Source organism: Mixophyes fleayi, chromosome 3 (genome assembly GCF_038048845.1).
Source record: "Mixophyes fleayi isolate aMixFle1 chromosome 3, aMixFle1.hap1, whole genome shotgun sequence".
Lineage (NCBI taxonomy): Eukaryota > Metazoa > Chordata > Amphibia > Anura > Limnodynastidae > Mixophyes > Mixophyes fleayi.
In genome coordinates this window covers 318,148,914-318,171,303 of record NC_134404.1, presented here as the reverse complement: position 1 = coordinate 318,171,303, position 22,390 = coordinate 318,148,914, and the positions used below count along the sequence as shown (strand labels likewise).

Here is a 22,390-nt window from a genome sequence, read left to right as displayed (position 1 = left end):
TGAAGTAGGACTATAGTAAAGACATCTTCTGCAGATCTGTTGGCTGTATTCCACAAGCTTTTAATACCAGATCTTTTCCTAATTATTCTAAGATTAATGTACCAGGAGCCATTGCAATTATTATTTATTTAGCGGTTAACTATTAACTAGCTGCTTTGGTTATGTGGGGTCACTGATGTCATAATGAGCAAGGTAGCACACATAAGCAGAATAATATTCATTCGCAAAGCAGTGGTCTTTAAGGACCCGATAATACACCATGTTGCTTACCTCTGAGCTGTATTAACTGTGAGATCTATATTAATTTGTGGTGTTTTTCCAGGATCCTTTAAATTCTGGAGATGATGTGAGTGAACAAGAAGTTCCAGACCTGTTTGACACGGACAACGTAATAGTGTGTCAATACGACAAGGTATTACATTTATTTAATAACCAATGACTTTTTCCAAGCATCATAACAGGTAAAGTAATGCCTTCCGTATGCCTTTATTCCAGATGCTAAATTGTAGAGTAAATAATACAAAGATGGGGTTAAGGAGGATGTTTTTAGACCTTATTATGATTTAATTTTTTAGAGTAAAGATCACTTGTAGATCTCTGTTAATATGTTGAATTGTTGCCCCATTTTCCTTTCTTTGTTTAGTTTTTTAAGCACTTTAGTTCGATAACTGTATGTTTGCATGTATCTGCATGTACACTGAATGAAAATTCTCTTTCCCAATATATATATTTTTTACTTTACATAACATATGGTATTTTGAAGGCTCTTCGTTTTCATTATCTGTTATATTTAAAAAAGGTTAGAGATTGATTTAAGAGTGGCTTTTTGTTTTATATAGAGTTTTAGTTTTTAGAATTGTATAAAATGTCTGTCAATGCCATCAAATTCTCTAAAAATGGTAAACACCCCTTTAGACATTATTTTTTTAATTTAAAGTGGTTCCAGCTATGTAATCCAATGGTTTTTGAGTAAATAGTAATATGGCAGTCCGTATTTAAAAGACTACCAAATGAGCAGCTGCCATAATTGACTATTTCTGTGTCTCCCTTTCTTTCTCTGGAAAGTTTCAGTTTTGGTCTGTGTAAAGGGAATCCCCTTCCCATCAGTTTCTGTTTGTTTCATTTCCTGTATGGGAGTTTTATCCCATTGCCTCAGTTTAGTTCACTTTTTTGGTATGGTTTTTAACAATGTGTAAATTATGTATGCTGTACAGCAGTAATCGAGCATCAACTTCATTTTTTTTTCTCTACTATGAAAGAAAGGACCCAGCTGTTTTTTTTTGTGGTAGTAATTAATACCTTTTTTAAACACCCCCCAAAAAATGGGATCCCTAATGTCAATTGAATCTAGAGTTTTTAATTATATTCGAAAAACGTGCTTTTTTGCTGTAACGCAAAACATGAGGCAGATAAAGTAATTTGGTTTGGATTTTTGGATTCAGGAGGAAGAGTTACCTTAGGGGTCCAAATTTTGTGTCGATTCCTTAATAAACACTTGTGATACTTCAAATAAACTTGATAAAGAAGCCGCGATTAGTAAAATATTTGATTGAAAAATCAATATTTAATCAACTAATTGTCAGACAGTCGAGATATTTGGCAGAAATAGTTATTTCGACATCCTCTCAACTAAAAAATTTTCAAAAAAATCTCAGATGGGTGGTGGACATTTCATGTTTTATTGGGTGATCTGATGTGGAATGACCCAGTCTAAAAATAAATGAATATCACTTCCCTTTGAAGGAGATTATCTGTTTGTCCAAAGATTAGATAGTATTATTTCAAAATTGTCTGTGGGAAAATCAGCCTGGCTTTCTCAGGATAGACCTACCAAGAGATTTTCCCCTCAGGTTTTCAGGGGGGCCAAACCCACGTTCAGAGTATAGAGGTGCAAGTCTTCATAGACCTGGGAAAGGTTACTCAAGTCGTTATCAGTCTGGCACATCAAGGCAGGGAACCATGAGGTTCTGCAAGATTTTTTTCTAAATGATGCTAGAGAGACCCGCTCAGTGGTAGATGTCAAAGTAGGAGGCAGATTTGTACACTTTTGGGCAGAATGGACATTAACCACAGCAGACTAGTGGGTACTATCTACAATACAGCAAAACTATAGGCTGGAGTCCCTATCTCAACCTCCACAAGGGGTATTTCAAGCATCCCCAATTCCCAGAAGCAGGGAAAAGCAGGTACTAATGAAGCAAATTCGAAGGATATTGCGGAATCGGAGAGTAATTTGCAAAGTTCCAGAGGCACAAAAAGGGAAAGGCTTTTATTTGAAGATCTTCATAGTAGTAAAGAGCAGTGGAGGCTCTCTGATAATATTAGATTTAAGAAGCTTCAACGAGCTTATCGATACCAGAAGGTTCAACATGGAGTCAGTAAGAACTATCCTCAATGCTATGGAGGTAGGAATATTCCTTACAACAGTAGACCTAAAGGATGCATATCTCCACATTCCAATTTACCTAGCACATCAGAAATATATCATGTTTGTGATTTTCAGCTGTCAATATCAGTACAAATCTCCCCCCTTTGGACTGTCTACATCGCCAAGGACTTTCACCAATGTTCTAGTTGTGGTCAGAGCAACACTGAGGAAGGATGGCATATCAGTATGGCCTTGCCTAGATGACTTCCTAATAGCAGCAGTAGAAAATGGAAAAAAAAAGCCACCACTCATGTGCTACAGGTCCTGATAGACCACGGCTGGATAATAAATGAAAAGAGCCATTTATATCCAATACAGAGGATATAATTTATTGGTATGTGTATACATACAGCACAAGGGAAGGTTTTCTGACACCCAGAAGAAAACAAACATTAAAACAGGAAGCGTTATTTCTCAGAAGTACACATTGGAGCAAGGCAGAAGACTACCTCAGAGTATTGGGTCTTATGGCGTCAGCCATAAAGGTGGTGCCATGGGCCATACTATAAATGAGAAATCTTCAACTAAATTTTCTGTCCAAGTGGAACAGAAATGCACAGGATCTCAAGGTCAAGTGATTTCACTGACAAAGGAGGTGAGAAGGGATATGCAGTGGCGGTCCACAAACAGCATTTTGTTCATGATCTGTAAAGTAACGGTTGGTTCCCATATAGTCATTACAACAGACGTGAGTCTATTTGCCTGTGGCGCAACACGCGTACAGAGATAGCACAAGGCCAGTGGCAAGAAGAGATGGCCACTCTACCCTCAAATGTATGGGAAATGAAGGCTGCGGTCGAGGTATGTATTCACTCCAGGTTCTTATTAAAGGTTAGCATGTCATAATACACTCAGACATCCAGACTGTAGTGTCTTATGTAAATCATCACGGGGGCACATAAAGCTGTGTTATGATGGAGGTACAGCTGTGGGCAGAGAAAAACTTAGCGCCAGCCTATGTGCACTGCATTTAGGCTTGCTATCAACGCCAGTGCAGAATTTTTTAAACCGAAACCTCTTGCACCCAGGATAGTGGGCATTGAACAAACAGATATTTTTTCAAGCTTATAAGAAGATGGAACCACCCACAAGTGGACCTCATGGCGACCTCACAAATTGTCAAGAGAAGGAGGGTTTATGCCAGGCATACTGGCAAAGAAGCAGAGGCTATGCAATTCAATGGCAATTCAATCTGGGCTATGTGTTTTCACCAACACCCATGATCTCACCAGTGCTAATAAAAAATGAGGGACAGGGTAGCAGTAATAGCATTACCCTTTTAATACCACAGAGCTTGGTCCCCTCAGGTGTTACAGCTAGCGGTGCATAAACGGTGATTCCTTCCACTACAACCAGACCTGATCCATCATGTTCAGATAAACCAGCAAAACCCAGTGTTCTGGAAACTAGCGGTATGGTTATTAAGAGGAGACATTTGAAATACCGATGCTTTCTAATAGAGTAATCACTACAAGGAAATGCAAGGAAAAGGTCAACATCCAAGACATATTATAGAATCTGGGACACTTTTCATAAATGGTGCTCTGTTAAACAGTTTTCACCTAAGGGTCCATCCATAGGTAGTATTCTTGAATTCCTGAAAGATGAGCTTGATAAGGGACTGCTGCTCAATACACGAAAGTTCCAGATATCTGCTCTGGGGCCATTACTACACAGAAGGTTGTTCGTAAATTGGTTTGTAAAGAAGGTCTGCAGGCAGCAAGGAGAATAAGACCTTTCATCGCTTTGCTTTGGCTCAATGGGACTTCAACCTGGTAATGGAGATCCTGACAGAAGCATCTTCTAAACCTTTAGAAAGGGTTCCGATGAAATACTTATCAATCAAGATATTTTTTTCCTACTTCCAATTACCTCAGCGAGGACAATTCAGACCTACAAGCTCTCTGGGCAGAAGCGTTTTTGTGTGAGGATAAGGTGATAAGAAATAGTCCACAATTTATGCCAAAAGTGGTATCACAATTCTATCTTGGTCAAGAAATTGTTCTACCCTCACTATGCTCAAAACCAACAAATCTCAAAAGAAAGTATAATCATTGTTTTGGACTTGGCCTGTGCCATTAAGATTTATTTAAAAAGGACACAGGAGTTTAGGAAAGCAAAACAGTTGTTTATTCTAATCAGCGGCAATAAAAAATGGTCCAGTCTCAAAGGCGTCAGTTGGAAGATGGATAAAATCTTGCATTAGAAAGAGATACATAGTAAAGAAGGTGGATGTGCCTCAAAGCATAAGAACACATTCAACAAGAGCCATGGCAACTTCATGGGCAGAAAAGGAATCTGCCTATATGGAGGAGTTATGTAAGACTGCACTTGTGTCCTCCAAACATACTTTCTCTAAACACCATAAGTTTGATGTCCAAGCTTCAGCAGATTCATTAAGTTTCAGTTAAATTATATGATGGGGCCCACTCAATGCAGCTTTGGTATCGCCACATAGTGTATGCTGCCATTGCGGAGGAAGAGGAAACGTCACGTTATTACCTATTAAACTGGTTTCCTTTACTTCTCCATGGCAGCATGCTGCTTGCTCTAGGTTATTTCTGTTCTTGTTTGCTTGTCTCTAATGAGATTAAGATACTTTTCAGCATTGGGAAAACCAGAAGACACAGGAAGGAGAGAGGCGTGGCCCTATATACCCTCCGGATGTGTCGTCTTTCCTGTCCTGACTCACGTGCAAGGTGGAATTTATCCCATAGTGTATGCTGCCATGGAGGAGTAAAGGAAACTAGTTTACCAGATAAATAATCTGCCATTTCATTTTCAAAATACTGAAACCATTAAGTGGAATTCAGTACCTTAAGTTGATGCTGCAGTATCCTGTCTTTCTGTAAAAACTGCTATCCCATTAGAAGCTGGAGGTTCATTTTGTGACTCATTGGATTGGAAAATGGATAAATGTCTTAAAAAACTTCTGTCTCCTCAGGGAAGGTAATTAAATCTGGAGTAGCCATGGCTTTGGCCTCCTGGGCACACAGAATGTAGATTGATAATCTGTACAAGGACATTCAAGAAAATGTATGGAAATCATGAAAATAAAAATTGATTACCTCTGTGAGGCAAAATATTTAAAGAGATGGAAGCCTATTCTCCTGAAAACAGTATGCTAGACAGGCAGCCTTTTCGTTCCTTTAGTGGAAAGATATGTTAACTCCTGCTTAACACCGCTTCCAGCAGTCTTGGTGGTTGGCAGCATTACGAGGTATGCGGAGACCTGGACACTCGGTAAACAAGACTGCAGAGTTGAGAACATTATAAACAAAGGGTTTTGAGTGGTACCTGGAAAAAGTTTTTTTGTGAATGCACAATTTCCTTCATTCCATGTGCATATGATGACACTACGTAGCAGTTTACAGACGCTCATGGAGAAGCAGGTATTTTCCTCTAGTACCGACAGCGTAAAGAGGCAGCAGCTTATAATCCAAACTCTTTTGGGAGGAGAAATAGTGAGTAGGCTTTCAGTGCTCTAGCTGAGAAGTATCCATCAATTTGAGGATGCAGTACATTTCTGCATGGAGTCTGTAAACTCTATTCTCAATGCAATAGAAAAAGGACATTTTCTTACATCAATAGATTTACAAGTTGCCTATCTGCGCATACCAGTTGCATTGCAACATCATCGTTTTCTCAGAATCTTCAGGCTAGATTTTACGGCTCATGCCCCAGGTATCAACTCCTAGAACCACTTCAGAGGTCTTCGCCTATAGCAGCCGCCTTTCCCGTAGAGCTAGACACACTCACAGGTACTCGGATGCCCCCAGGTCTTGTTCTCTAGTAGTAGGAGCTGATAACCTGAGATCGTAGCGCAGGTATTCCAAAGAAAAGGAATCGGGTATCCAGGCAAAGGTTTCAGGGTCACGAGCAAATCGGCAGCGTCAATATCCAAGCAAAGGGTCAGGGTCACAGGCAAATCGGCAATGTCAAAATCCAGGCCAGGGGTCAGCAACGGTAACACAGAAGACAGCAAGTACAACAACAGCAGGAGACGTATGCTAGCAAGCATGGACTATCACCGGCACTGAGGCCCAGTCCTCACTGCCTTAAATACTTTGGACAAATCAGAAAGGAGGAGGACAGGGCTGACAATCAGCCTCAGGAGGCTGCTAATTAATTACTAGCTTAGAACTAGCATAGGTCATATCACAAACTAGGAACATGTATGAAAATTTAAAAGAGAGATTAGAATCATGTGAGAGCTCCCCCTGGAGTTGGAAGATGTCCCTACACCCTCCTACTCTATACCACAAAGATAACAGTGCATTGTAACTAATGCACATGCTCGGCTCCTGACACTAGGACATTGTTTCCAGTTTATCTGTATGCCATATGGCCTCTCAACATTTCTCAGAACCCTTACCAACGTACTAGTGCTTCTTATGACTGATCTCCGGAAGCAGGGAATTGTAAATTTGACTTATCTGGTCTATATTCTAGTAATGGGTCACAGCGCTTGAACCAAATCACTGAAAGTCAATTTTTCTTGCACCATCCTGAATTCTCTTGTGCCTTCTCAACAACTCATTACGAAAGAAAGGAATGAGGGTTGCACTCAGAGCACTCCAGTCTGGAGTGCTTTGAGTGCAACCTTCGTTCCTTTCTTTTCTAATGATTTGATTCATATTGCACGTAGCACCCCCTCCATTGTGGTTGCAGATCATGTAACCAAGGAGGTTAGCCTCTCCAAAACTGCAATTTCTGGGAATACAAATTGACACAGTGAAAGACTAATGAAAATTCCCTTATGGATCCATGGGCGAGATGACAGTTGAGGAGTCTTCACTTAGATGTACTTGATCAATTGGGTTGTAGTCCAGAATCTCTGGATCAGCCTATCAAACTTAGACAGAGTTTAGGGCAGTCTCTCGACTGGTGGCTAGATTCAACATTGCAGCAAAGGGATTTTCCTTCTCAAGCAGAATAGATAGTGTTAACAATAGATTCAAGCTCCAAACATTTGGGTGCTCATGTGCACACAGAAGTAGTACAAGTTGCATGACATCACAAGGAAACAAAGCTGTATGCAAACTTTCTGGATGCCAGGCCAGTGTGATGTCATACAACACTTTCTACTTCAGTTGCAACACAAACATCTCAAAATCTTTTCAGACTACTGGACAGTAGCGACGTCCATAAACTGACAAAAAGGCACCAAGAGCAAAACCATTATGAGAGCTATCAAAAATCATGTCATGGGCAGAAAACAATGTAGATCTTTCAGCTTTTCAAGTAACATTGAAGGGCTTCAAGGGGGCAGATTATCTTGGTCTGTATAAGATCCACACAGGGGAGTGGAAATTACACAAGGATGTGTTTCAACAGCTTGGGCCTCTTACTGACGGTGACAAGTCAAAACGCCAAGACAGGGCAGTTCTACTCCTTTGACAAAGACTCCAGAGCAGAGGGAATAGATGCTGTGGTGAGACTTTTTAACTTTAAACTAGGGCATGTTTTCCCTTCTGTTTTCTGATTGCACGCCCACTGAAGGTCAGTCGTGAGGCAGTAGAAGCAATAACTAGCATCCCCAGTCGTAGTTCGCAGTGACATGGGGGATGCGCCTTGGCCTCTACCACTTTGACCAGATCTTCGGCATCTAGGACTTATTTCTCACCTTAATTCCAGAGACTCCCTCCTTAATGGTGTGGAAATTGAGCGGTTATTGCTCGAGTAGAGGAATCTTTGGCAAGTTGATTTAAGCAAGAAAGAAAACTTCTGTTTCAGAATTTGGAAAACATCATTCTTTGGTGCAAATGAGGATGGGCTTAATCCAGTTGCTGCCTAAATACCTCAAGGAATGGATTGACTTCAGTAAGAATTACAGAAGGGCCTTGCACTTAGTACATGTTTCGGCAGTTATTTTTCAGGAAAAAAGACCACTGTCAGATTTTTCAGAAGAGTTTTTTTTTTTAAGTAGCTAAAAGAATTTGTCCTCGCATATAATCTCTGGAAGCACCTTGGGACCTTAATCTTTTTTGAAGGCTGTCCAACAGCAACTGACTGAGTTTGCAGTCAGGTTGACCAGATTGGATATGCTATCTTTGGATGAGCATGTCTGCAAGGCATCCATATACCTGTATTTTCTGCCAAAGTATTTTGGAGTGTCTACTTTTTTTCTGGCGGTGTCTTATTTGGGCCAGAACTAGATAAGATTATAAATCAGACTGTGAATTGAAAGTTATTTTCTACCAGGTTTCGTTTATTTCATTCATCAGGAAAAGTTAGAAGTCAGTCCTCCAAAGGTCAAGCTTCTGGGTCCTTGTGGAAGTCAGTAGAGAGGAACCAGTTTCCAGCTCCTAAGTGTCAGTCTCCATAGCAGGCTGTCCACTAGGGAGCTCACTCGGTGGGAGCCCCTTTATGGGAGCCTGTATCCTGTTCTTTTGGTTCGATATTTCAGTTTCACCTCAGACTCCTGAGTGAGAGTCAGGTTGTTGGGCAGGTTCAAGATGGAGTTTTTTTTAGGTCTGTCATTAACCGCATTGGAACAGAACAAGTTCATCAACATCAAGGACGTGTATTGCATGTTCCAATCTAGGAAGGGCACCAATGCCTTCTCAGATTTGCAGTTCAGTCCCATCATTTTCATTTTCGGGCTGGTGATCGTGCCAAGGTTGTTTGCAAAGATCATGGCAGTGATGGCTGCTCTTCTGAGGAGTTAGTAATTTCCTACCTGGATTATCTGCAGATTAAAGGTGGGATCACCAACCTGGCTGCAGTTTCATGTACCTGAGATGGCTCACACCATAGATTTCTTGTAGATTATGATTCACCCTTGAGATTCTAACTCCAATTTAACACACTCCCAGCGGATGGGTTTCCTTGGGCTGCTGTTCGATATCTGATAGGAGAAAGTGTTAATGCCAAAGGGCAAGATTGTTTCCTTGCAGGGACTAGTAAAGTTTCTGTTAACTCGCAGACTGATATCTGCTCATTTTGGCATGAAGGTCTTAGGGAAGATGGTTTCAATCTTGAGACAGTGCAATTTGCACAGTTTCGTAGTAACATAGTTGATGGGGTTGAAAAAAAGACACCAGTCCATCAAGGTAATTTTTTTTTTTTTGGATCGCCTACAATCCCTCACTTATATTTGAAATTGATGCAGATTAAACAACCGCCAATCTGTTTAAATCAGGAAAAATCCCTCCAGACCCAATATTGCAATTCTATTTTTCCCCTATATTCAATATTATCCTTCATTTTCATTAACGGTCGTATCCCTGGATACATTTTTCCCGCTTAAATTTTGTCTAACCCATTCTTAAATATATCTATTGAATCTGCCATCACAACCTTCACTGGCAGTGAATTCCATATCTTGACTGCCCTTACTGTAAAGAATCCCTTCCTTTGCTGGTTGTGAAACTTCCTCTCCTCTAACCTTAGGGGGTGACCGCGTGTCCTGTATATAGTCCTTGGGGTAAAAAGTTCTCATGAAAGTTTTCTGTATTGACCCTTAATGTATTTGTACATAGTAATCATATCTCCTCTTAGACGCCTCTTTTCTAAAGTAAACATGCCTAAACTGGCTAACCTTTCCTCATAACTTTATGACTCCATACCCTTTATTAATTTTGTCGCCCTTCTCTGAACAATTTCTAGTTTCAAAATAGCTTTTTTTTATAGAGTGGTTCCTAGATCTGTACTCCATATTGAAGATGAGGTCTTATCAATGATTTATACAGTGGCAAAATTACTGTCTTCCCTTGCATCTATGCCCCATGTTATACATGCCAATACTTTATTTGCCCTTGCAGCTGCTGCTTGACATTGAGCACTATTGTTAAGTCTACTGTCTGAGCACTCCCAAATCCTTTTCCATTATAGATTCCCCTAAATTAATTTAACCCATTTTGAAAAGAAACAAGTCTTGCCATCCGTTCCATCTACTGCACCCAAAGGTGCATGATTCGCTCCTCTGGTGGCTGAGAGCTGACAACCTTAACAGGGGTCGCCCCTTCATCATTTGGGTTTGGATATTTGGGGGTCCAGCACACTTCAGCTTTCTGGGCTTTTGGATTCCAAAGGAGCCCAAAGCTCTTGATAAAAGTGCTGGAGTCGTCGGCTTTTGTGCATAAAGGATATAAAGATCCAGTAAGACAATGCCTTGGAAGTGATATACCTCAATCATCAGGGAGGCACCAAAAGCTCCCATGTCATCAGAAAAGCCAGCAGGATTGTGAATTGAAGTGGAATGTTCCATCCACCACAGCTTTGTTTATTCCTGGGGTGGAAATCTGGGAAGCAGATTTTCTCAGAAGGCATGACCAAGGGAATAGTCACTTCACCCATAAGTTTTTCAGCAGATTGGGGCAAGATGGAGTCAGCCAGATGACATGATGATGGAATCTTGGTTGAACCACAAGGTTGAGTGTTTCTGCTCAAGTAAATGGGATCTAAAGGCATTTTTGGTAGGCAACATATCGGTCCCTTGGAACTTATGTCTGACTTGCCTGCTCTGGTAACAATGGTGCTAAGAAGGTAAAGAGAGGCTATTCAGGTGATGCTGGTAGCTCCGGACTAGCCAAGAAGTTTGTGGTGGATTGATATTCTAAACTTGGCGAAGGGATTGTCATGGCTTCTGCCTATAAGACTATCCTGATTACCTGAAGGACACCCTTTCTTTTAGCGATCTCCACAGCTGTGAGAATTTCTGAGCTGTGAACTCTGTCATGCAGGTCTCCATTTCTCATCCTTCATGAAGATAGGGCTGTTATTTGGACTAAATCTTCTTTTCAGCTTAAAGTGGTCTTGCATGTTCCACCTGAATCAAAACATTGTGAATCCAGCCTTAGAGCGTGGTAGGTTTCCAGAAAAATAGGACTCTCTGGACATTGGACTGGTTTTGAGGACCTATTTTTATAGGAGCCATGATGTGTGCAGGATGGATGCTCTTTTGGTCCTCTATGAAGCCCATACGAGAGGTTGGCTGGCGCCCAAGCAGACCATTGCTAGGTGAATTACTTCAGCAATTTGCCAGGCTTACATTAGAGCAGGACATCCTGTTCCCGAAAATGTCTACTTATTCTGCCAGTTCAGTGAGTTACTCCTGGGCCGTGCGGCATAGATAGTCGGCTGAGTAGCTGTGTCGGGTGGACAATTAATCTTTGGTACACACGTTGACTAAGTTTTACAAATTCAACATTTTTGTATTCAAGGATGCCCGTTTTGGAGAGCATGTGCTGTGCACCTCAACTTCTAATTGAACTCTTCTGTAGAGGCATCTTTGGGATGTCCCTATTCCCATAATGAAACAGAAGGAATGTTTTTTTTGTTTTTTTTTTATATACTTTTGTTAAATCATTTTCTCTGAATCGCATGGGAGACACTGGAAGCCCAGCATTTACATTCTTGTTTTTTTTCTTGATTTCCTTATTAATAAATATTGTTTTGTAGTTAATTGTTGTTTTAGAACCTTGTTTCCTTGCTCTCATTCAGTTCCTCCTTTGTTCTGAAAAAAATTACTGTATTCCCATCAAGCTGCAGGTGTATAAAGAGGGAGGAGTTAATAAAGCTAATATAGCTTTTGTTAACTTAAGATAGTTAAAATATAATTTTACACAAATTAAAATGTCTTACTATTTTCACTTTGAGCATCTTTCTATATAATTCATGCAGTATTTTAACAATTAAGTTTCATATTTTCGTTGTATATTGGTTAAATGACACGCTTGTGTGCGCTTTGTTTTTTCTTCACCAAGTTGCAGTATTATTTTTTCTCTGACTTTACAGCTGTGGCTAAAAATGTTGTTACCCTTTCAGTTTTTTCTAATAATGCACCATTCCTTCTGGAAAATTGTTGAAATTTAAAAATGATTTGCTATTCACACAACACAAAAATCAGAAACATTTAATAAGTTGTAGATTATTTCACACCAAGATCCTTTACTGGCCAGACACAGTTACTAGCACTTTTTTTTTAGAAACTGTTACAAAATAATTTGATTTCAAGAAAGTGATTCTCATTAGCTTTGGAACTAAACTCACCTGTTAGATGCCTGCAGTATGAAAATCACTCAATAAACAAGTTTGAATAAAACAAATTAATCTCCATAGACCTTGAAGTTTCCGTTTCCACCGTATGTAATGTTATCATTAAGTTTAAGGCACAACTTGTTTGAAGATTGCAGAGTCAGATTGTTCGATTGATGGAGAAAGTACTTCATTCGTCTGCCAAACAGCTTCAAGCTGATCTTCAGACACAAGTCTTTACTTGCACTATCTGTCAACATTTCAATGTAAGTGGGTTATATGGTAGGAGGCCCAGGAGGCCGCTTCTTCTGAGAGAGACACAAGAAAGTCCAACTGGAGTTTGATAAAACACATCTAACCAAGGTGGGAGAATGTCTTGCACCTTGAACAACCTTGGCCTCTACCACTTTGACCAGATCTTCGGCATCTAGGACTTATTTCTCACCTGAATCCAGAGACTCTCTCCTTGATGGTGGGGAAATTGAGCGGTCATTGCTTGAGTTAAGGAATCTTTGACAAGTTGATTTAAGCAAGAAAGAAAACTTCTGTTTCAGAATTTGGAAAACATTGTTCTTTGGTGCAAAGCTGGATGGGCTAATCCAGTTGCTGCTTAAATACCTCAAGGACTGGATTGACTTCAGGAAGAATTACAGAAAGGCCTTGCACTTAGTACATGTTTCGACACTTATCGGATGCTTTGGGGTTGCTGTGTTGCATCTAGCTTTGGGTGCCTTGAGCACCCAGAGCGTCTTGAGAGTACCAGGCCATTTTGGAGCGCAATGTTGAGTCCAGCGCTCAAATCTAACTCTCCCAATATAGACTAATGAAGCAAAAATAGCAGATCACGAGTGGTCAAATATATAAAATAGTATTTAATATCACAATAAAATCATACATGTAATACCTATTGATGCTTGAGTGGTAGTTATAGGGGAAAGGTGTACAAAGACTATGTCACAGTGCACTGTGACATAGGATGATGTAACAATTCAAGGACTATAGAAAACCATGTTAAATGGTACTCATGAGTCTAAAATAATAGAACCACAACGCTGCTATGGAAATGATGTATACCCTGTAGCCAATATTGTGGTCAAAAAATGTTATGAATTGAGCATTGCTCTACAATTTCCTCCCAGAAAAAAAGGATGCTGATTATTGCCTTAGTCATTAGTCCACAAGCTGGAAGAAAATAGTATGTCATTTGAAGAAACTATGTTCAGATTCAGAAATGACACAAATCCATGAGGAGATTCTATCCACGAGTGCTATGTGTAAGCCTGACCTATTTTGATACTGTACTCCTAAAGAAGCCATTTCTGAAGATGAAGGATGAACAGCCAAAGTGTAGCCGGTGATACAGAAATTGGGGATGCCACTTTGGAATTGCAACAGGATGAGGGGGATATTTGTGTAGCCGATGACGGCACTAATGAGGATGTTTGAGGATGATATTTGTGTAAGTCCGGCACCAGTGGAAGCAGTTCTTGCTCGTGATAAGAAGGCCGTTTTCAACAACAATCTTCAAAAACCTTTCTTTCACTGAACCGTCCTCTTCACAGGAGCTTAGAGCAATGTCAGCATATCTGTGAGCAGCCTTTCTGGGAGATGTTTTGAACTGTACCAGCAGAAATGTCCCTGCTGTTACATCGGCAACTTCAGGTGACTATATTTCAATAGCTTCCAGTTGGGAGGTATGATCTTCAGGACTGTCAGGTTCAGAATCAGAGTACACTTCAGAGATTCACAGTTTGAAAACTTTGATTTTTGGGCACACTTTTCAGTCTGAACACAAAATGTTCAGTCTGTCTGTCATGGCCCTGCAGACAGTGTAGTGACTGTAACCCATCAATACCAATTAGAGTTTTCGATCATTGTTACAGTATTTCCTTGTTTTCTTCAATATCTTCAGGAGTGATGCATATGATCTCAACATTTTTTACTGACAAGCATGCTGCTGAAACAAAGTCTTTAGAATGCTCAACCTGAAATCTGTGCTGTTTTACTCTGCTCCATACAGCATGTTATACTACGGCTCCTATCCCATTATCCCATCAACCGCCCCCTTGCCATGGCATGGGGCAAAGAACTACCATTGTCCCTCCACACTGACGTTTTCTTTCATGAAACAAAGATTCAACATTGTAAATATATTCTTAAATTGGGGCGTTGACCCATCAGGAAAATATCTTAAAGTTTAGTAAATTTGAACTTTTTCAATGAAGTTACAATTCTTTTCAAGTAGGCAAATACAGCTTTCTTGTAGTGGCAAGCCAATCACTGACCATTGCAAAGGATCGTTTTTCTTCCCTTTACAAGCAGTAAATATAGTAACCTGATTGTGGTTCAGATGGGAGAGGTGGGTTGGTCAGCGGTGGCTAAAAGCCTGGAGCGGCTTACCCATCTACTGGAGAACCCCAGACACAAGCGTAGTGTTAAAAGACGTAGACAAACGGCTAAAGCGCTGTGGTCAGTGTCAGACTCTGAGAGTTCCTCAGAGGAGGAGGGGGAATTGTTGGACGATTCAGATGTGTCCATTATAGAGTCAGAAGGAAACTCTAGGCACCAGGGTATGGACGACCTGGTAAGAGCAGTTCGTCAGACCCTGGGGTTTGTTGAAGTAGAGGAGTCGAAGTCCTTGGACCGCTCCCTCTTTAAGAAGGCTTCTAAGCAGGTTGTCAGGTTCCCCTCCTCAGCTGAGTTGAGGGATATTGTAGAGGCCTCTTGGAAATATCCAGATAAAAGGTTCTCTATGCCAAGAAAGTTTGGCGTATTGTATCCCCTTCAAGAGGAGGATATGACCCGTTGGGAACAGGTGACAAAGGTAGATACACCTGTGGCGAGATTGGTTCGTCAGACTACACTACCTGTACCCGGGTCAGCGACCTTACAGGAAGCGACTGACAAGAAATTAGAATCCCTGCTGAAGTCGATCTTCTCGGCCGCCGGTATTAGCCTCAGGCCAGCATTGTCCTCTACCTGGGTAGCTAGGGCCATGGAAGTCTGGGCAAGGCAGTTAGAGTCTGCCTTGCAGGATTCAGATTTACTGCCTCTGGCCATGCAGCTAAGGGAGGCAGCAGGCTATGTATATGAAGCGGCCCATAATTCGGCCTCCATAGCTTCGTCTATTTCAGCTACAGCTGTAGTAGCTAGAAGGTCGTTATGGTTAAGGGCTTGGAATGCGGATTCAGAGTCTAAACGATCATTAGAATCCATCCCGTATACGGGTGGGATGCTATTTGGTCCAGAATTAGACTCTTGGATTTTACAGGCTTCAGGGGGCAAGAAGACGTCCTTGTCTGTAAATACTCCAAGACCTAGGGCTAGGCCTAGGTTTAGTACTTTCAGACAGCCTCCTTACGGGGGCGGGTCTGGCAGAGGCCAGACTACCAGTCCAGGGGCCGTGGAATACAGGAGACAGTCCCGTAGGGGAAGGTCATCCTTTGCCCCTGTGGCGCGGAGAGCTTCTTCCGCCAAGCTGCCGGTTAGACCAGCAGCATGACTACCACCCACCTCTGGTTCCAGAGGGTGGGGTGGGAGAACGGCTGCTTGGGTTTGCCCGGCAGCAGACAGGGTCCTCGGTAGACGAGTAGGTCCAGAATATCGTGATAGAATTCATGGGACCAGCTCACCTCAGGTTTTGAAAAACATTACCTCGCTGGCTTCTATCAAATCAGAAAGAGCTCAGGGCTGTCGATTTTGCTTCGTTCAGACGAAGCTATACAGGCTTAGAATTTCCAGTAAGGGAAAAGGTTTTAGTCGCACCCATTCAGGGTGCTAAGGCTAGACGAGTTGTTTAGTCTATGACCGAACTTCTAGAGTCTGAAAGGGTCACAGAGAATCCCTTGTCTGAGAATAAGTTTCTTGAGACTAGTGAGGGACTTGGTACGCAGCAGAAGGTTGTCTTCACAGGACAAGTTGAGGTCCTAGATGGAGTGGACAGGCAGGATCCTGTCAGACAAGAGGCTGTCAGTAGCCAGGTCTTTGAAGCTGCTGGGAAAGATGGTGACATCTTTCGCAACCTTACCCTGGGCAGGGACCCACCCCAGAGGAGCATTCCCGTGTTCGAGGTACCAGTGGAGGAGGTAGGTCCTCAGCTGGTGGTTGCTGGACAAGAACCGAACAAAAGACAGGGAAGTCCCAAAGTTCTGCGCAAGAACAAGGGATCCACGGGTAAGGGACGTCCTAGCAAGGCCTTGGGGCTGCAGGTAAAACCTGCCCTACAGGGTCCCGTAGAGAGGACCCTCAGACTCCTAAGAACAAAGACAAATAAATATATTTGCACGTAGTGAGGGCATTACGTATATATGTTAAGAGATCTGCAAAGATACGTAAGACAGAGTCTCTATTTGTGTTGTTTGACTTTTCCAAACGGGGATGGCCAGCATCTAAGCAAACTATTGCCAGATGGCTTACCCTGACTATCAGGGAGGCTTATGTCCGTATTAATCTCCCTGTGCCGAAACGTATTGTTGCCCATTTTACCCGGTCGGTTGGGGCGTCTTGGGCAGCTTGTAATGGAGCCACGGCTGACCAGCTGTGCAGAGCAGCCACCTGGTCCTCGGTCCATACCTTTACGAAATTCTACCAATTTAATATATTTGCGTCTGGGGACGCCTTATTTGGCCGTAGTCTTCTGCGTGCAAGGAGATCAGAGCGGTCCCACCCTTCAGAGGGATTGCTTTTGTAAGTCCCCATGGTTAAGGAGTGTCCCCCAGATGGATGAAAGAGAAAACGGGATTTATACTTACGATAAATCTTTTTCTCTGAGTCCATCTGGGGGACACTCCGATCCCCCCTGTCTTTTCGTTGTTTTGTCTCCACTCCTCCCTCTGTTGAGTGGTGTGTCTTGGTTGATTGGCCTATCATCCTAAGGGCTTTGGTAATCAAACTGAGGTATGTGGGAATTGGCGGGGGTGATATGCTGTCAGTTGAAAAAAGTTAACTCTTTGGGTGCCAGACTCCTCCCCCCGACTCAACCCCATGGTTAAGGAGTGTCCCCCAGATGGACTCAGAGAAAAAGATTTATCGTAAGTATAAATCCAGTTTTTCTCTATACTTTCTTTTTTCTTTCTGCTCACTCATGTCTTTTTGTTGCCTCAATTTTGTGGTGACTTTTTCTCTATTGTTTTTGCCTTGTCTCTATGCTTTCTACCTCTCACCCTCTCTCTTTCTAAATGTGTTGCAAGCAAACCTCCATCTTTTAGCGTCTCGCAAAATTTCTTCATACTCTCAGTTGAGGTAGTCTTTTTTTTTTTTTTTTTTTATAAAGAAAAAAACAAAACAATTTAAGCTATGGTATTTAAATTTTATTTTCAAAAGCCTATCTAACTTCATTCTCTATTTCATGCTATTTACACCCACTTTATACTGTAACTGCTAAGGCCTTATCTTTATTGTAGCCTATTTCACAAAGCGCCCAGACAGACCCACTTACCGCGTCCGTTTTTGTCAGCTTCTCTCATGTCACTTTGCTGATCAGCACTGATTCCCTGTCAGGAGATATCTGTTCATCACATGCCACTTTGAGCCAATCCCCGCAGCTTTTTGAAACATGATGTTTGAAATGCCTGATCTCTCTCTCCTTTAGCAGGTTTTCAGTGATTGCCAGTACATCTCTCTGTGGTTGTTGGTTCAGGCTCCGGCCTCCTGCATACTCACCTGCTGTGCTGTTCACTGTCTCTGTGTTCCTGTTGCCGTCTGCTTCCTCTGAGATGCTTGCTGCTAAGCGTGTCCTATGAAGATCCTCCTGGTGACTTCATTTGTCACGGGTGGGCCAATTTTAAAAAAAGTTCATTCTGATAATGCAACTGGAAGTTAATTGTTTTTCTTGTTCAAAAGCAATATAGTATAATATTAACTAAAAGTAGTTTAGTTTCTGGCCTGCAGCTGCATTCTGTAACTTGTCAAAATTCAAGGTCTGACTTTGTATAGATAAGTTGGCTCAGTGCCTGGTAAGATACACAACAGCTCTTTTGTTGCTTTTTAAGCCCAAGGTCTAATGATGTGCATATATAATACACCTGCTTATTAGAGATTTCTAGAAATACATTGAAGTATTATAAAAAATCTAATGTATTTATCTAGTCTGCTTAGTCTTGAGATATGCAATTTTCTATTGGTTGGCATAATGCTTTATATTTTAAATACTTGATACGCTTGCACGGTTGTGATGTCTATGTAACCTGAACTTCAAAAATGCCAGACATTAGTGTAATTTTGTTGCGGTTTATTATTTAAATGTTATTGTTGTTTAGTGCTATATTTTTGTTAAATAACCTAAATATAGTTATTTTGGTTATTTGCCTAGATGATTTTGAACCTTGACTAGGTACAGGTTAGGCGAGCTGTGCGGCGAAACATTAAGCTCTAGCTCTGAGTTGGCTTATATTCACTCGGCATTTCAATTTTCTCAAACATGTACCCTATTTGCTGGCGTATAAGACTACTTTTTTGCCCTGAAAAACATGCCTCCAAGTGGGGGGGTCGTCTTATACACCGGGTCCAGTATCGCGCGGTATCCAGTGCGGCCGCGGCGGGTCATCAGCGCGGCTGCGGCGAGCATCAGCAGCGATACAGGGGTGCCAGCCTTTTTGGCGTGACCGGCCCATTCTGCTGACAGGGAGGGCAGACAGGGAGCAGGGACCAATCCAATCAGGCTTTGTATACAGCCAACAGCCAACCACAGTACTGCACCATTGTACAGTACAATACAGCATATAAAATGTCCAGCAGTCAAACCCCTATCAACCCTATCATGGCACCAGCAAAAAGAAAGAAATATGATGCAAGTTTTAAACTCAAAGTTGTAAACTTTGCCTGTTTTATGTTTACTGTACATGTTTGATAACATACAGCCTTGTGACAGTTTTCCTGCATGTCATAGGCATTCGAATATATAAATTAACATGTTGAAATCAGATCTGATGTTCTTTTACGTTTTATTTGGTGTGTGGAAGGTGTGCGGAAGAGGGGGTAGTCTTATACGGCGAGAAATGTTGGGGGTCGTCTTATACGCCCGGTCGTCTTATACGCCCAGTCGTCTTATATGCCGGCAAATACGGTATTTTAAACCTCATAGTCTATGTATTCATGGGAAGTTGTAGATCGGTCATTGGTGCAAAAATGCATCAAGCTGTATCCAAGGTCTGTTTTGCGTCCGTGTAGTGATTGCTCACATTGTGTTCCTCAGTGATGAATCAATTACTATTTTCACGTCCTCCGGCACTGCATTCAATTGATTGGAGAGCAGTACTATGGGTAGGTCCATACCTTATCTGAGCACATTTATGGAAAGGATGTGAATTTTAAAGTTGTTGCAATAGCCAAATCACCAGGTATTGTAACACTTGACAATAGCTAAGCAATTAACTTTGAAATTGAGAGAATGGATTAACACTCTTTTAAGCTTTTTTTTTTTTTTTCTAGCATTTACGATAATGAAAACTGCTTCCAGAAGAAATGTTTCTGTATAATGTCCATTTTATTTTTTTTGTCAGATCCACAGAAGTAAAAACAAGTGGAAGTTCTACTTAAAAGATGGAGTCATGTGCTTTGGAGGAAAAGACTATATTTTTTCAAAAGCAATTGGAGAGGCAGAATGGTGAATCAGATTTTGCTTTACATGAAGTGCCCGCTACTATGCTTTATTTCAATGAACCGTTTTTGTTATAAGAGTCTTTGTGTCTTACATATTGACACTGTATATTTTTGTTGTATATATAAAATGTCAGTTGCCAGCAATATTGTTTTTGTTAAATGCCATGATTTCTTTTTCAGTTAAAATGGTATCAAGAAATAAAATCTTTTCCTTTTTAGTATACTGTTTGTTTAAATATAATTGTATTTAAAGGGCACTGAAGTACTCAGTGTCAGAGTAGACATGGTAATAAACTACTTATTTCCATATGAATCTGAAAAAGATTTTTGTCCTGTTGTCAGTTTAAGGAGCTATAGAAACACTGGTTCCTAGAATACACTATGAAAGTATTATATTTATTCTCCCTGACAAATGATTTCATATGATTTGTAAAGCGGGCACCCCTACATTGCCGATCAAATGCCTTTTATTAGCTGCATCAATATTTTTATTGTTGAAAGTTGTAATTTTCACGTAAGGTAGGAAACAGTGGTGAAATTACTTAAACTTTAATTTGAACTGCTTTCAAATACTTGCTTAAGACATACTCCATTATTTATAATAAATTGAATGGTGCCTTTTTTTCAAACTTAAGTTTATATTATAATATGTTTGTGATATTTTTGTTAACAACTATGCAGTAAAAAGTGTACGAAAGAAATGTATATTTTGGTTTTTTTTTATCTTTATTCCAAGTTAAAGTCTAAAAATATCTGTAAATATGTATCCTGACACTTGCATTTAGAAAATAGAACAGTATTTTCAAGGATATGGAGTGATTTGCTCATTTGAGGACCAACTGAGATAGCTCAGAAGATGAGATGTCCACCACATTTGTTCTCTTGCAGGAGTGTTGAAGACTTACATATGTTGGAAAATGTTGACGACAAGGCAGTGAGAGGAATATCATTGCCTCATACCGCCTTTCGTGTTGACAGCAAGCTATCTCTGATTTAAAAATACAGAGGGCACTGCTGTGTAATTGACTTAACCCAAGCACGTTACTTAAAGTACTGAAGTAATGTTCACATTGATGTGTTCTCAACAGGGAGAAAGCTATGTGACAGGACAATGTAAAAGTTAAGTAATTTGTGAGGAAAGTGATGTGTATGTATGTAATATATTATATGTATATGTATGTGTGAGTGATGTGTGTGTAATGTGAATGCTGTGTCTTTTCATAGTTGCTAACATTTGAATAGGATTTCCATGGTTATATTGTCGCTGGACAGGCACAAACATACCATGCATGGTGCAATTTATGGTGTCTCTGTCATGACCATGTTCACTGAACACGGTTATATTTATATCCTTTTTTGTTTTATATGTACATTCTTATTATTGGTGGGAATTTAAAAAGTTAAACTTAAAAGATTCCTATTTTCTTTTGCACACTTACACTTGCTATTCTGAATTTTTAGTTAGCTTGCGTATATATGTGTCTGAAGTAAATATACAAACATCATCAATTCAAACTACAAATGTCCTGTGTATAGGTGCAGAATCTATGTATGGTAAGGGATATACTTCTGAGATGTGTAACCCAAAATAAGATGCTTCTGAAAGAGGCGTGCTTAACTTGCAACTCATGTTCTTACTGCACTTGCATGTGAACACCCTTGATCCACACACTGGCACAACTTATGGACAGTACGACTAATTTTATGTGAAGCACAAACTTAACACAGTGTAAATGCACTTGGTGTCATTTTAAATCAGACTAGTGTGAGTATATATACAATAAAATACAGTATACAGTAGCTCAGTAATGCATAAAAGGAATATTTGCAAATCTTAAAAATCTTGCACTGGAAATTAGTAATATTTAGCATCTATTGTGTATAAAGATAGCTTCCAGATATAAAATTCCCCCGTACGCCCACCCCCGTATGTTTCTTTTGATGCTTCCCTCCATTCCTCTTTTTATTTTTTCAGCCATCAGTTGCTCCAGGTCGACACTCTCCCTGTTTAATCACTACCCAATTGGGGACTGATCTCCTTACACTAGCAGGTGCTAGCAACCTGTGCTTCTGTTAGAGCTGCTACTGATTCTTCTGGTATAGTCAGTGCAGTGGTTTTACATGGTTCCAGTCCATAGGCAAGGTGAGGTATCCTTTTCCCAGCTGTAAATCTATAAGTATCCTGCTAAAGATCTCTTCTTTAATTTAAGCAAACCTGTCACCATCTGCAGCATTTCATTATGTGCTTATTACTTGGTGCCGTATGTACTATGTGATGAGGCAAAAAACAATTTAAGGGTTTCCTCTTTTTACCTGGGAGAGAGCACCTAATACTTCATGCTCTCAAGTTGACGGCACGACTCAGAAGCAGGGGCTATCGGC

The 22,390-nt window shown here is 40.7% G+C and overlaps 1 protein-coding gene across 4 annotated transcripts in view; it reads left to right on the top strand.

Moving 5' to 3' along the window:
* Positions 1–20,330, top strand: part of GTF2A1L (general transcription factor IIA subunit 1 like) — a 93,560-nt gene extending 73,230 nt beyond the window's left edge. For 3 of the 4 annotated variants that reach the window (XM_075204101.1, XM_075204099.1, XM_075204102.1), the window contains 2 exons: positions 323–412; positions 19,909–20,330. In XM_075204101.1, coding sequence (XP_075060202.1) covers positions 323–412; positions 19,909–20,016 — 198 coding nt within the window. In that variant the 3' untranslated portion in view covers positions 20,017–20,330. Of the gene's footprint in view, positions 1–322; positions 462–19,908 lie in introns of all 4 variants that reach the window. The other variant, XM_075204100.1, reaches the window with a different exon arrangement.
* Positions 20,331–22,390: the final 2,060 nt, after the last annotated feature.